General features: G+C 48.2%; 1 protein-coding gene across 1 annotated transcript in view; it reads right to left on the bottom strand.

Moving 5' to 3' along the window:
- The window catches only part of GSDME (gasdermin E), a 47,394-nt gene extending 34,529 nt beyond the window's left edge, over window positions 1-12,865 (bottom strand). The window contains exons 1-3 of the mRNA XM_045827987.1: window positions 12,778-12,865; window positions 4,663-4,892; window positions 490-682 (exon numbers count right to left, since the gene is read on the bottom strand). Of these exons, the coding sequence (XP_045683943.1) occupies window positions 490-682; window positions 4,663-4,873 (404 nt within the window). The 5' untranslated portion in view covers window positions 4,874-4,892; window positions 12,778-12,865. The remainder of the gene's footprint in view (window positions 1-489; window positions 683-4,662; window positions 4,893-12,777) is intronic.
- Window positions 12,866-15,354: the final 2,489 nt, after the last annotated feature.

Here is a 15,354-nt window from a genome sequence, read left to right as displayed (position 1 = left end):
TAAAAAAAATAAATAAATGAACAAGCAAAACTGAGACAAACTCATAAGGCACAGAGACAAATTAATGGTTGCCAGATGGGAAGGGGTTGAAGGGCTGGGTGAAAAAGATATACAAAATGCTAGTCAAAAACACAAAGCAAAACAAAACAAAAACAGTCACAGAGATGTAAAGTACAGCATAGGGAATATACCCAGTCATACTGTAACTATGTATGGTGTCAGATGGGTACTAGACTCATTGGGGGGATCATTTTGTAACTATATAAATGTCTAATCACCATATAGTACACCTAAAACAAATAATAATATTGCATGTCAACTGTAATTGAAAAACAAATTTAAAATTTTAAGTTTCAGTGCAATAAGCATTCCATAACGTTTATCGATTTGCCAGGTTTCCACTGGTCACCCTTTTAACAAAGAAACAAAGATCGGACTTTAAATTTGAGATGCGTCAAGATCCCACGTGCCGAAGAAAAGCCTCCTCACCTCTCTGCAGCGTCTCTGAGGAGCTGCTGCAGGTCCGCCTCCTGCTTCCTCAGGGTCCCAAACGAAGACTGACTCTCCACCAGGCCTTTGCCGCCGGCGTTCAGCGTCACCCTCCCCAGGGCCGTCTCGACGTTCCCACTCACGTGGTTCTCAGACTTGCCCTCGTACTTCACAAAGTCCGACTCCACGACCACTGGGGCGGATGAGACACACAAGGGAATCTGATGACCACGTGGCCCCGTGGGCCTTAGGCCACCCAGCTTTCCAGTCCCGTGGGAGACACGGGGCTTGCACCCAAAATGGAAAGGTGGCCACGGAGCTGTCTGTGTGCGCACAAGGAAAAGGCGCGGGCACACCCGGGCGCCGACTGGGAGCTGGCAGGAGTGGACGGCTGGGGGCTCCGCTGAGTGCTTTTCTGATTTGTGTGTGTGTGTGTGTGTGTGTGTTTTAATTCCAACACATGCATGTATAACCAAGTACACATATTATACCTGTGGAATTTATTGAATATTTTTAAAGCAAGAGCCAATTTAACCACTATCCTGGTGAAGAAGTAGAACATTTTAAATGCGCGCCTTTCCAGGGTGAAGTGACCAGAGGGAGAAGATATGAAAACAGAGAAAACACGCGGGCCCAGCCCGGGACACACCCTCGAGTGGCCCGCCCTACTCCGTGTCCGGCAGGTTGGCCACCCGGACTTATCCTCGGGGATCTTCCCTTCCCACCCGCCCGTCTTGGAGAACATTCTCTTGGCATTCATTACCATCTCCGCAAATAATTCCCTTCCCAGGCTCATTTGTTTGTATCTGACCTCTACCCCGTTACTCACTCAAGCCCTGGTCACGCAGTTCTTTATCTCCATCTGTGCACTAGTGAGCGGGCACGCCCTCTCTGCCTCCGTCCCTCAGACCCGCCCTGGAACACACACGCCCCCACCCGCCAGCCTCCCTTCCTGGCTCCCCCCTACCCCGCACCCCCCGGTGTGCAGCTTCAATCAGGTCTCCTGGGAGCTGCTATGCTCCTCTCGTGGCCACATCCAGGTGATTGCTACAGACTGCCGTGGAGATCCGCCCTCCTTATCTGAACACTAAAGATAAGTATCTGATGATCTCATACCTCAGCTGCCAATCTCCAGATTTCTGCTGCATAGACTTTTAGTCCAATCGAATACCACCATGCAAACTAGTCTTAGCCCTCATCGTTCCTTAACATACATTGAGAATCTCTTACGAACTTCACACTTGGCTTTTTCCATTTCCCCGACCCAAGGCTCTCCTGGGTCCTGGTGGCACTTCATAAAGTACCTGCATGGAGACTACATGGAGTCTCAAAGCCGTCGTTCTTCCATCCACCCCCAGCACCCGTATGTCTCTCACTCCAGTCAAGAACACCCACTCCTCAGCCAGGGGTAGTGATGATTAATCACCCTTCGTTATCTCTGACATTTACAAAGTAGAGAAGCATCTCCTCCACCACGAAAAGTAGGAAGCCTGTGAGAATACCCCTGGTTGAAAATCTTCTTCTGTTCACGTCTTTGGGATACGGATACTCCGGGAAGTGCTGTGGGCAGCCGCACAGGGCAGGTTTAAGAGCTCAGATCGTATCCCTAATATCCCTATCGGGGTACCCTGGGCAGTGTTCATCTCCCCGAAGCTCAGGTTTGTCATGCGTAATTTGGAGGTAATTAACAATGCCTACCTGACGGACTCTGCTTCGAGTCCCTGTGTGCGAAGCCTGTAAAGCACTGCCTGGCACATGGCAGGTGCTCAGTCTATCCACCAGGCTTAGGGCCGAAACGACGTCATTTCTAATAAACAGGGCAGTCCTCGATTGTACAAGGTGCTACACAGACAGAAATTCTATCTGCCGATCACAGTTCTGGTCTCATTCAGGTTATCACCACCCCTGGAAACTCTGTCCCCAGGACAGCCAAGACTGTCTATGTGTCCGAAATCCCCTTTAGATGCACCTCCAAAAAAGATGTCACGTGTGCACACTTCTGCCTTGAGTCCTCTACTGCTCCTGGTGGAAGGGAAGGGGTGAGGAGGCCAACAGGCCACCGCGGGGACAACCATCAAGTGGCCACGCCTCCAACCACCACATCCCCGGGGAATACAAACACTCCAGTGCTGGTGTGAGTGGCAAGAAATACTGCAGGGGGAAGCATCCGGGACCTGTTTGTAGACAAGGCAGAGGGCATCTCTCATCATAGCCCCAACACCAACAGGACACAGAACCAGGGGTGAGCCCTGGCCTTAGATGATTAGCATATCTGAGACTTCTTCTTTAGCCGCCTAACGTGCGTCTTCATGAATTTTCAGGCCACCCCAAAGGAGGCACTTCAGCAGCACAGAATAGTAGGGTTCCAGCTATTTGGGTATCTAGGTCTATTCTGTGATTTTTTTCTCTTGCCCCTCAGTAGAAGTTCTACCAGAAATCCCAGGCAGGGGGAGGCTATATAAAATGCATTTCATCACTTGACAGCTCTGATAATGAGCCTGGTCGAAGAAAGCACTGGCTGGAAACTGGGCTGGAAGAAAGTAGAGATTATTTGTCAATTCAAACTATCTCCTCTTTCTCTTCTCCCCTTTAATATAGAGCTGCACTCACAGCATTGGAGAACTTTGGAGCTAATTGTAAAATAGAAGAGGACTCAGATAACATTTAGTCCAATACTAAGTGCTGATGATACTTTCACAGATCCCTGTGTTCCAAACGTGGTGTAGCACTGAGCACCAAAAGGCTTCAAAAGCTCCCAATCTCTGGTCCCTTAATTCTGTCTTTAAGAATCTATGCTAAAACGTGGGCTGGTGTAGCTCAGTGGATTGAGCTCAGGCCTGTGAACCAAAGGGCTAATGGTTTGATTCCCAGTCAGGGCGCATGCCTGGGTTGTGAGCCAGGTCCTCAGTGGGGGCATGCGAGGGACAACCACACATTGATGTTTCTCTCCCTCCCTTTCTCCTTCTCTTCCTCTCTCTCTAAAAATAAATAAAATTTTTAAAAGAATCTATGCTAAAGCAATTGCTTAAAGAAAAAAAAACAACATAGATTCAGATCAAAATGTTCATTGTAGCCTTATTTATTAAACACCAAATGAAAAATGGTTAAGCAAATAAGGTGGAAACACAAAAAGGAATATTATGGGTTTGTTGAAAATAGTGTTTTAAAATATTTAAACCTGTGAAGGAAAATTTATATAAGATTAAATAAAAAATAAGGAGTATACAATAATTATATGTAATATGTTTCCAATTTTGCTATTAAAAAATTAGATGCATAGGGAAAAAAAGACTACAATCCAGGAGTTAATGGGAATTAATACTTGATGGTAGAATTTTTGTTGGTTTATTTTCATGCCTTTCTACATTTTATAAATACTCGACAATGATACAAAGTCTGACTCCATTTTTTTTGTTTTGTTTTTTTGTTTGTTTTTTAAGAGAGAGAGAGAGAAACATCAATGTGCAGTTGCTAGAGGCCATGGCCTGCAACCCAGGCATGTATCCTGACTGGGAATCGAACCTGCGACACTTTGGTTCACAGCCCGAGCTCAATCCACTGAGATACACCAGCCAGGGCTGACTCTGTTTTTGATGTTTACTGCTGACAACTTTCTCTTCCCCTTCCTGTTACACACCTGGGCTGGCCGGTGAGAGAGTTCAGGTGCTCCCTCCATTGGTCCCAGCAGGAAGTTCCAACCTTAGAAGCCCCACCCACCTCCTCTTTGCAATAAAAGCTGACTCCATCTCCTATCCCCCCACTCTCTACCTATTTCTGGCCAGCTTGGGAGCCTGCCATGCCCATTCATGATATGAGTAATAAAATTTCACACCCGCCTGGTGGGTAGGTGGCATCCTCAACCTCAACACCAAACCAAATTTTGGGTGGCGGATCCGTCCCACGTATGTTGAGTGGCTGCAGCATCTACAAAGGGCATGTCTTACTCTTACACCAGAGCTGCACTGTTATTTTTTTTTCAAATTAAGCTATATCCTTTTGTGTCAGTTCGGCGGAATTTTGTCATTTGAAGAAAAGATGAGTTTCTAAGACCGCAGGCAAAGAAACAGGAGAAATCACAAGTTATCACCATCTAATTACTCAGCACAACATGTATCTAGAAGAATCATCTTCTGTTCTGGGACTAACTGTAAAATAGAAGAGAAAGAAACATACCTGGACTCAGACATTGGCCTTCTGTTAGCACATCTCCTAGGGTGACGGATAAAAACTGGTACTTGGGTCTCTGCCAGCACCAGAACCTGTTCTTTTTGACCACCAGACTTAGAAGCTGTAGCTTATCGGAGTCATTCAGGCTTGACACTGCGATAAGGTTTCCTCCGTCATCAACTTCTTTGAGGAAATTCTTGGTTGCCTTGGCAAACATGTTGAGAGCTCCAGGTTACCTGGAAAAATAATGTTACCCCCAAATTAAACAAGTTATTATTTTGTGACTTTTTTTCTAAAATTATCTGATTTCTCAGTAGTGTTCATCAGTATACATGAAAAAAATAGCTTCTCTGTAGAAAAGCCTCTAGCTTGAGCTCAGTAGATAACAACAACAAAAAAAATCAAACTGAAATACCGAAAGGGAATTTGTGCATAAGTCAGGAGAGGTGAGGTTATGCTTCAGTAACAAATAATTTCTAAGCCTTAGTGGCTTCTAACAACAGAGGAGTGTTTATTTCTTGCACTACGCATCCGACAGAGGAGGCCGAGAGACTTTGCCATCATAGTCACTGAGGGATCCAGAATGAGGGGCAGCCTCATGTTGAGCATCATTAGCCATCGCCCAACTGGAAGGAGAGTTCAGGAAAGTCTCACACCAGCAGTGCAATGCTCTGGCCCCAGACTGACACACAGCATGTGCGAGCACGGTTTGTTAGAACTAGTCACATGGCCTCAGCCGATCATAATGGTCTGGAAGGACAATCCCACACCGACCATGTGGAAGCCAGAGACCTGGAAGTATTTGAACAACACACCGACTACCCCAAGTTGCGTCTTACTTATGACCACTTCCATGAAGACTCAAATGTGCTTTGTCTCTGCCCTCTGCGATTCCTCTGTTCATGAATGGCAAGGAACTAGCTATCACTTTTTAACTCAGAAATGAAGTCCCAGTCACTCTTCAGCTGGAGGAATAATGAACAGACACACTGCAAGATGTGAAAGGACTGTAGTCAGTGAAGGAATTAGAGATCATTCAATAAAAGGTGCTAGCACCACGGGCTAATCATCTGGGAAAAAATATTCACATCCCGATTTCAGAGCACATCCATACACAGAGCAAATATTCACATCCATGCACAGAGCAAATTCTCAGTGGACTATGGGGGGGGGGGGGGTTGAGGAAAAAATAAAACCATAAACATACTAGAAAAAAATACAGACAAATATCAGTACAATTTTAAAAGGAGAAAGACAAATGGAAAGCTGAAAAAAAGTACTTGTTTTATAACAAAGAACTAGAATACTTTATGAAAAAAATTTACAGATAAAATTTTTAAAATACTGTAATATAAACATGAGCAAAGGTTATTAACAATTCACATGTACACACATATGTAAGCATTCTTACTCAAAAAAGCAAAAACTGAAGATTTTTAAAAATATATTTTATTGATTATGCTATTACAGTTGTCCCATTTTCCCCCCTTCACTCCCCTTTACCCTGCACACCCTCTCCCACCCACATTCCCCTCCTTTAGTTCATGTCCATGTGTCATACATATAAGTTCTTTGGCTTCTCCATTTTCCGTACTATTCTTACCCTCCCCCTGTCTATTTTCTACCTACCATCTATGCCACTTATTCTCTGTACCTTTTCCCCCTCTCTCCTCCTCCCACTCCCCTGGTGATAACCCTCCATGTGATCTCCATTTCTATGGTTCTGTTCCTGTTCTAGTTGTTTGCTTAGTCTGTTTTTGTTTTTGTTTTAGGTGTGCTTGTTAATAATTGTGAGTTTGCTGTCATTTTACTATACATGTTTTTTATCTTCTTTTTCTTAGATGAATCCCTTTAACATTTCATATAATATAATAAGTGCTTGGCGATGATGAATTCCTTTAATTTGACCTTATCTGGGAAGCACTTTATCTGCCCTTCCATTCTAAATGAAAGCTTTGCTGGATAGAGCAATCTTGGATGTAGGTCCTTGCCTTTCATGACTTGGAATATTTCTTTCCAGCCCCTTCTTGCCTGTAAGGTCTCTTTTGAGAAATCAGCTGACAGTCTTATGGGAACTCCTTTGTAGGTAACTGTCTCCTTCTCTCTTGCTGCTTTTAAGATTCTCTCCTTCTCTTTAATCTTGGCTAATGTAATTATGATGTGCCTTTGTGTGTTCCTCTTTGGGTCCAACTTCTTTGGGACTCTCTGAGCTGCTTGGACTTTCTGGAAGTCTATATCCTTTGCCAGATTGGGGAAGTTCTCCTTGTTCAAATAACTTTTCCACTTGTCACTCTTCCTCTTCTCCTTCTGGTACCCCTGTAATTCAGATGTTGGAACATTTAAAGATGTCCTGGAGGTTCCTAAGCCTCTCCTCATTTTTTTGAATTCTTATTTCTTCATTCTTTTCTGATTGGATGTTTCTTTCTTCTTTCTGGTCCACACCATTAATTTTAGTCCCGGTTTCCTTCCCATCACTATTGGTTCCCTGTACATTTTCCTTTATTTCACTTAGCATAGTCTTCACTTTTTTCATCTAATTTGCAACCAAATTCAACTGATTCTGTGAGCATCCTGATTACCAGTGTTTTGAACTGTGCATCTGATAGGTTGGCTACCTCTTCATTGCTTAGTTGTATTTTTTTTCTGGAGCTTTGATCTGTTCTTCCATTTGGGTCATTTTTTTTTTGTCTTGACACACCTGTTACATATGAGGGGCAGAGCCTTAGGTGTTCACCAGGGCGGGGCAACCCGAGTGCCTGTGTTGTGACGCTGTATGTGAGGCAGGGGTCCGAGAGGGGACAATGGTGCTTGCTCTGCTCTCTGCAGGATTTCAGTCACTTCCCCTGCTTCCCCCAAGCAAATTGGGCCCTTCTGGTGCTGATTCCCTGGTGGGTGGGTTTATGTATGTTCTAGGACCCTGTGGGTCTCTCCAACAAACTCTCCTGTGAGGCTGGGAGTTTCTCCCAGTGCCTCAGCCCACACAGGTGTTTTCAATCAGTGGTTTGAGGCTCTATTTCCCCGAGCTGGGGCCCTGGGTTGTGCAGTCCATCCACTCCCCAGCTTTGCCTGGTTTGTCTGCGCGTGAATGTGGGACTGCCCACTCAGCCACCACTTTGCCTGCGTTCTCTCCGCTGCCCGACTCCACCCTCCTTACCAGTCTGAATGAATGTTTCTTCTTTAACTCCTTGGCTGTTGGACATCCATACAGTTCAATCTTCTGTCAGTTCTGGTTGTTTTTTGTTTTTAAATTGTTATTGTCTTTCCTTTGGTTGTGCAAGGAGGCACAGTGTGTCTACCTATGCCTCCATCTTGGCTGGATGTCCTGAAGTAAGATTTTTAAACAACTATCCATGGCCAAAGGTTAAAATGTCCCAGGGACAAGAACTGTGCTTTATTTGTATTTGCACCCTGGTATCTGGCAGTCACAGAGATAAGAAAATCATAGAATGTGAGACCTGGGAGTAATCTTAGACATGAACTAATTAACCCACTTCCTTTAACAAGAATCTCCTCCAGAGAATCAGAAAACACTTCTCTTACCCACCACTAGTTTGTCTCTGAAGAACTCTGCTCAGAGACAGAGTGAGCTCCCTAACCCTGTTCTTGTACATTAACAAGAATGAACATTTAGGGAAGGGATTCTAAAACATGCAGAAAGTTCCTTCCTGGTAAACAGAGAACTGCAAAGATGAAAAACCAGGTTCTCATCTCCAAGTAACTGATCTCTCACTATACTAAGCATAAGGATCTTCCATGCAATAGATCGCCCATTTATTCATTCATCAAAACATTTATGAATCATTCATTAATTATTCATAAGTGCCTACTATACCCAGGTGCCACGTTCAAGCACTTAGGATACAGAGGCAGTAAGTAGTTCCTCTCCTTAGTAACTGGATGGAAAAATAAGCAGCTAGGTTTTACCTAGATATGGGCACAGATCGCTACCAGGAATGAATGGAAAGAAAAGCATTTAAATCCAATTAGAGAGAAGCAGAGGGTCACAGAAGTTGTCCTGAAGTAGGTGGTGTCCGAGCTGCTTTCTGTGGGCTAAGTGGCAGTAAGTAGGCAAAGAGCACCATGGGGATGCACTAGCAAATGAGCAGCAATTCTCAAAGCCTAGCGCTGGCAGGAGGTGGTGGGGGTGGGGGACACCGTGACCAGCAACCCTGTCATGTCCAGGAGACATTGTTTTGTGTTCAGCTGCCCATCGCCATTTCCTTGACAGACCTGCCATTGTTTTCAGGCCCCGGGACTGGCTCCTGCACCCGATGCGGGGTTCTGGAGTAGGAGAGGGAGAAGGACAAGGACAAGGGGCCCTCAGTTCCGGTCGGGGGAGGACAGACCTTCCCTGACATGACCGCTGCTGTACGCATGAGCTAGACCCGGCCCAGACAGAGAGTGCTTCCCGTAAACCCCCTCAGGGACCGTCTGATGGTGACGAATGCCTTCCTCCTGACTGGAGAACCAGTACCTCTCCCGTGACCCATGGGTGCTGGCTCCTGGAACAAGCCCTGTCCTGACCCAGGCAAGCACGTTAGGCATTCTCCCGCACCTGGGACCCACCGCATTCCATCCATACTGCCCTGTCCTGTGTAATTCTTTGACATCTGTGAAGTGACACGGAAGACAACCACTTCGACTTAGTCACCCCCAATGCACCTGGTAAGATTCCCTGAGCAAGCTCTGTTAACTGCCAGACTGGCGGGGCCTGCCTCCTCCTGTCTTCCCCTGCCCTCTGCTCACAGAGCTAGATTTTCAGTCTCGGGGCTTTTCCCTGCATCTGTGTGTACAAACAAGGCTCTGAAGACCCTCGCTGGGGGCGCGGGAAGCAGGAACCGTGGGTGGGGTGGGGTGGGGTTGTGTAGGGAGCAACGTGATCAGAGTGGTCACTTAAAAAGACCTTCTGGAAGCAAAACAGCAAACTGCCGGAAGTGAACATGATTAGAGACAGACAACAAATGCCGAACTGCGTCAGTGGCCAAAGGATACGAGAGACGCTGGCTGGCGGTTTCCCAGAATCTGCTTGGATGCGAGGGTGGTGATGAAAGGCCTCCCAGGGTGGCCTGCAGGTAGCTGAGGCGTGGGCTGGCTGATGAGACCCAGAGGCCAGTTGCCGAGAGAGGGAGTTCAGGAGGAAGCACAGTGGCGGGGGCAGTGAGACAGCGCCCACTGCGGGTTTCGAGGATAAGGTGCGAGATTCATTTTGCCCCACACAGGGGCCATTACTTTGTAGATTTTTGTTAGAACGAGGCTTATTCAGTCAAGGAACTCTGAGAATATTCTCCTTGTGAAGTTAAATTAGAAATTTCTTTTTTAGTAGTGTTTGAATGCATAGTATATTTACATGGCTCAAATATTTAAACTATGTAAGAAGATAATACAGCCCTGGCTGGTGTGGCTCACTGGACTGAGCACCGGACTGCAAATCAAAGGGTCGCTGGTTTGATTCCCAGTCAGGGCACATGCCTGGGTTATAGGCCAGGTCCCCAGTGGGCAGCACATGAGAGGCAACCTCACACTGATGTTTCTCTTCCTCTCTTTCCCCCTCCCTTCCCTTCTCTAAAAGTAAATAAATAAAATATTTTTTAAAAAAGATAATACACCTAGAGACCCCATGCCTACCCAGGCCCATGTACCCTTTCACCCCTGCCCCTTCAGGTTCATTACCCTCACGTTTCTCTATACAAATATGCGTAAAACAGGGTCTACCCACTGTCTGCACCTTGCTCTCTGTCACGTGGCACTGTATCCTGGGGATGTTTCCCTGTTAGCGCCTTCTTCACTACCGCTGCTCATCGTGTGGGCATGACATTGTTTATTCCCCCTGTTCTGTGTTGCCGGTCCTCGGGTTCTTTCTATATTTTTGTTGTTATAAAAATGCCACACTGAACACTCCTGAATGTGTGTCCTCTTCACACATGGGCAAGAGCACCTCAGGGGAGGTCTTCAGAAGAAGGGTTGCGAGATGAGTGGGTACAAGCACCTATAATTTACCGGTCGGGCCATTTTGCAGTCTCAACAACCAGATATGAAAGTATCCGTCTCAGCAACAGTGTGTATTCAAAGTTTTGTATGTTTGTCCATCTCACGGGCATCTCAGTACAGTTTCATGTTAATATAAATGAAGCATCTTTTGTTTAAAGCCTTGTGTATTCCTTTTTCTTAACTATGTCCTTGGTCCATTTTCTATTGTTTCTTTCTTTTTTTTTTTTATTCCTAGGAACTGTTGATACAATAAATCAGGCAGGACAGAGGCTCGAAATTTAATGTGATAGAGCGTGTCCTGTCTGGCACTGGGATATAATAAGCTCCAGACCATTCTCAGACATCTGAAGGGACTGTCTAACCAGGAAAAATAAAATAACGTGCGCAGGGCCAGCTGAAGTATCTAAAACTCACATTGCCTAACACAGACAAGCACAAAAATATCTCAGTTAACCAGAAGTCAGACTTCAGATTCAAGTTTCCAGAACACTCCAACCTGGAAGTAGATGAAAATTGCCTCAGGAGAGACGTAGCCCCAAAACCCACACTCATGCCCCAAAACCCACAGCACTTTGCCCTGGGCTCTCCCACACGGCCTCAGAATCCGATCGGCCAGCGTGGCTTCCCAGCTCACAGCAGGACGCAGAGAGCCACGGTGCATGCGGAAAGGCTATGCAAGCCTGAATCCGACTCCTGAGCCAGAGACCTCTGAGGAAGAGACCGAGACAGTAAGACAACGCGAAGTCAGAAAAGCACATGGCCAACTGGGGCCCCTGGCTCCTGGGAGCAAAGAACCCTCAAAACAGTTTCCACGGGGACAATTGCATGAGAAGACTGTGATCACCGTGTCCACCCTTAAGGCTGACTCAGAGTGGCAGGATGATGACGTCTGCATTGGGAAGGACCCCGTTCTTCCTCATACCCAGTTCAAGGTTCTCCTCGGGAGCAGCGCTGGTGGGTCACTGGGTTTCTGCTCGAATAGTTGTAGGGAAGAAGCCTCAACACCAGAGTCAACTAGATTAAGAGGGGGAGGGGTAACTATGTCGAGCACCCACTGTGTGCCAGGCCTTGGGCTAAATCTTCTCTATGCGTTCCCCGTCCGGTCTTCACAGCTGCCCCGAGGGGGCATTGTGCGCAGCGTACAGATGTGGAAGGTGGGGCTCAAAGGCGTTAAGTCACTCGCCCCATATCCCAGGAAAAAAGAAAAGAAGCATCCCGGACATCCAGCGGCCGGCCTGGTGCTACGGCCAGGCACTGCCCGACCTTCGGCTGGTGAACACGCACAATGTCACAGACATCGCCACCAGCCAAGGCCACTCTGGTCAGGACAAAGCAAGATGAAACCAAGACCCTTCGTAACCCTGATGGACCAAAGACAAAATCTGAACACTGTCCGAACCACAAAAATGACTCAGGACCCCCACTGTCATCACCAACCCGGGCTACTGAGTGACAGCAGCTGCTTCTTGGCCAACCACTGCTTTCGTCTTCCCTCCTTTTCCGTAAGATTTGGGAAGGTTCTCAATACAATCCCCCCCACTTCCTGGCAGCACCCATCCGAGCAAAGTCCTGTTTCCTTGCAGTCTCCCTCAAACCACCTACAGGCCCAAATCCTTTAATTCCTTCCTAACACCCACTTACTGAGTATCCCCCTGCCCCACCCCCACCCTGCCCCACGCTCCCCGCGGTGCGAGGTCTTCCTCAGTGCAACAAGCAGCTAACCCAACTTGCTCAACTCTACGTGTGCTCCTGGAGGGAACTGAATGTCTCATCAGAGAATTAGTGCTGAGCCCAGGTTTCCCACCGAGGTCCACCTGCCTCCCGGGCCAGAGCGGAGAAACCGGAACAAAGAATGCAGCAGGAGTCGGGAGGGGGCGGTGACGCGTGAAGACAGAGGTACCAGCTGGCCTTGCAACAACCGGGGAAGGCAGTGGCAGCGGGAAGGAGGAGGATGGGAGAGGGGTGAGGGGCCTTAGGGGACGGGGAGGCAGAGAGAGGAGAGGGCGCGACAGGGCCCGCGGTCTTGCTGCGGGTAGTCCACGGATCCGCCCTCCTTGGGAGGGACGGAGGAGGGTGTCCCGGAGACGAAGGAACCGCGCGGACTCGCTCCGGCAGCGGATGCCCCACACTTACCTCCCGCGCCCGCAGCTCAGTGCCCACAGCCGCGCGCCCCGCACTCCACGGCGAGCGCTGGCCGGAGCTGAAGATGCCCCGGGGGGCGGGACGGGCTGGGAGGGCGGGGGCTCGGTGGGCGGAGGGCGTGGGGGGAGGGGCGGGGCTGTCCGTAAGGACCTTTGCTCGTCTTCTCCCCTTGGAGGCGGAGACCTGCCCGGGCAGCAGGCGGCAGGCAGTAGGCAGGGCGCAGCGGGCCTGGAGCCGGCTGCAGCTGAGGCGGGGCTGGGACCGCTGGCTGCGTCCTGACACGTGCCCGAAGGCCCGGAGCGAGCTGCTTCCCTTTCTCCGTGGGACTTCCCCGGAGCCGGTCGCTTGCGCCCCAGGGCTCGCCCCAGAGGCCTGACCTCCAGTCTGCAGCGCGGTGCTTTGAGCGCTGCCCCTGGAAACGGCCTGGACCCGCCGCCAGCAATGGGGTGTGGACTGGGACTGTGGTTTCTTGGTCCCACTGGGACAGCCAGAGGCCCCCGTAGCCTGAGGGACAGCCCCTGATGCCCGTCCCTGGGAGTGTGCGCATTTGTGGCGTGACTGTGCCCAGTTAGTCAGTAATTCATGTAACTATGTTCTCAGTTCCTGGAGGGCAGAATCCAGCATCTCTCACATACCAGGTACTCAGTGGGTGTCGAACGAGTGAGTGTGAGCACAGCTGGTGCCCCCAAACCGCTTGCTGTTTGCCTGATTTGAGCGTCCTATGCTTTCAGTCACTATTTATGGGTCTTCTCGGCAGTGATCTCTGTGGGCGGAACACGATGAGCCAGAAGAAATGGTTTGCCCTCTGAGAACTCAGGAGTCTCAAGTTTTGTTGCTGCGTTCCGCTGCGGGAAGGGGGAGAGGCAGGGCCTTCCCTCCCGCCCTGTAGGCTCTAGGTTTATCCCTAGATCACAGTCACCCCACCTGCTCTGATTTATCTCAGTGAAGTCGCCCTGACTACAGATGCTCCTCAACTTAAGATGGGGTTACATCTAGATAAACCCATCAGAAGTCGAAAATGCACTTAATACACCTGACCTACCGAACATCATAGCTTAGCCCAGCCCAGCTTAGACATGCCCCCAACACTGACATTAGCCTACAGTTGGGCTAAGTCCTCAAATACACGGTACAGTTTACCCTAGTGACAGCGTGGCTTACTGGGAGCTGTGACCGGTTGCCACCGCCGAGCACCGTGAGAGAGAGTACCCTACTGCATATTCCTACGTGTAGATCAATCTACTGATTGCATATAGCTTCCACGCCGTCAGACTAGAGGTACAGACAGTCCACCACCCCACAGGAACACTCCTAGTTCTGCCTTATTTTTCTCCTTTGCACCGATCACCATCCGATAGGCTGTATGCACACATCACACCTCATGCTGTATTTCTCTTTCCCTTGCCTAGAGCAACATCTGCTCCACGACGGCAGGATCTTTTGTCCGTTTTGTTCACCGCACCCAGCACCTAACATAGCAGTCAATGCACGGTAGTCAGGAAATAATTTCTGAATTAATCACAGCATTCGCCTGTTCGGTTTTCGCACCAGACTGTGGGCCTCACTCACCTTTGCAGTCCTGGCACAAGGTAGGTGCACAATTAACGGCTGTCGGATGAATGAGTGAGTAGAAATTATTGAGAGCAGTGGTCCTCTCGCGGTCCTGGGCCTTGCCAAAGTGATTAGGTATTGGAACAAGAAAAGAATCCCTTTCCTGGCCCTGTCAACAGACATTTCATTGGTTCTTCATCTTCATAAAATCATCTAGTGATGGCTGGCTTATTGTCAGAGATTATTGCCTCCTGACATGCACCATTCATCTTAAGACCATTTTCATAAGCAGTACGTTCATGAGCTTCCCACCCCACAACACCATTGTCTGCTCAGCTTACCCCTTGTAATAGAGCACATGGGCTTACTGGTGTTAGCAGCTACTTGGTGGCTTCAAGTTCTTTCACTCTTTTTGTCCTGTCCATTGCCTTTCAATAAAATACCCAAGACAAGAATGAGACCAGCAGCTAATGTTTATATAGTACCTCCGATTTACTATTGCCATGCATGCTTCTGCATATATTACATTCATTGATTGGTTCATTTAATTCTCACAGCAAATGCTTGGAGGTCCAAGTTACAAATGAGTAAACTGAGGCACAAAATGGAAAGCCCATCCAGGAAAGCCAGGAAGAAACAAACCAAGATTTCAATACAAATCATTTGACACCATCTGTGCTTTTAAACCACGAGACGGTTCAGTCTTCAGAACAGAAAATAGGAAGCACCATAAGGGTCACATCACTAAGCTCTGTTTGAACACACCTGTGTGTGCTGGGAGGGAGGGATGAATCGTGGATAAGGAGTCCTCGCTCTCCTCCTCCCTCCCCCCCTCCCTGCCCTCCTCCTGTTCTCCGGGGCTACCCTCCGTGTCCCATCTGTGTGGGTCAGGAGGATTCTGGCAAAGCCCTCACTGAGAGTCTCCACTTTTCTGTTTATTTTTGAACAGTTGTGTTTATTATTATGAAATAAAAGCATTTGAAGACTTAGATAGACAAAGACAAGATGGGAACTTTC

Source organism: Phyllostomus hastatus, unplaced genomic scaffold (assembly GCF_019186645.2).
Source record: "Phyllostomus hastatus isolate PE091 unplaced genomic scaffold, TTU_PhHast_1.1 phas_scaffold_78, whole genome shotgun sequence".
NCBI lineage: Eukaryota > Metazoa > Chordata > Mammalia > Chiroptera > Phyllostomidae > Phyllostomus > Phyllostomus hastatus.
The sequence above is the reverse complement of the archived record's forward strand: the minus strand, read 5'-3'. Positions and strand labels throughout refer to the sequence as shown.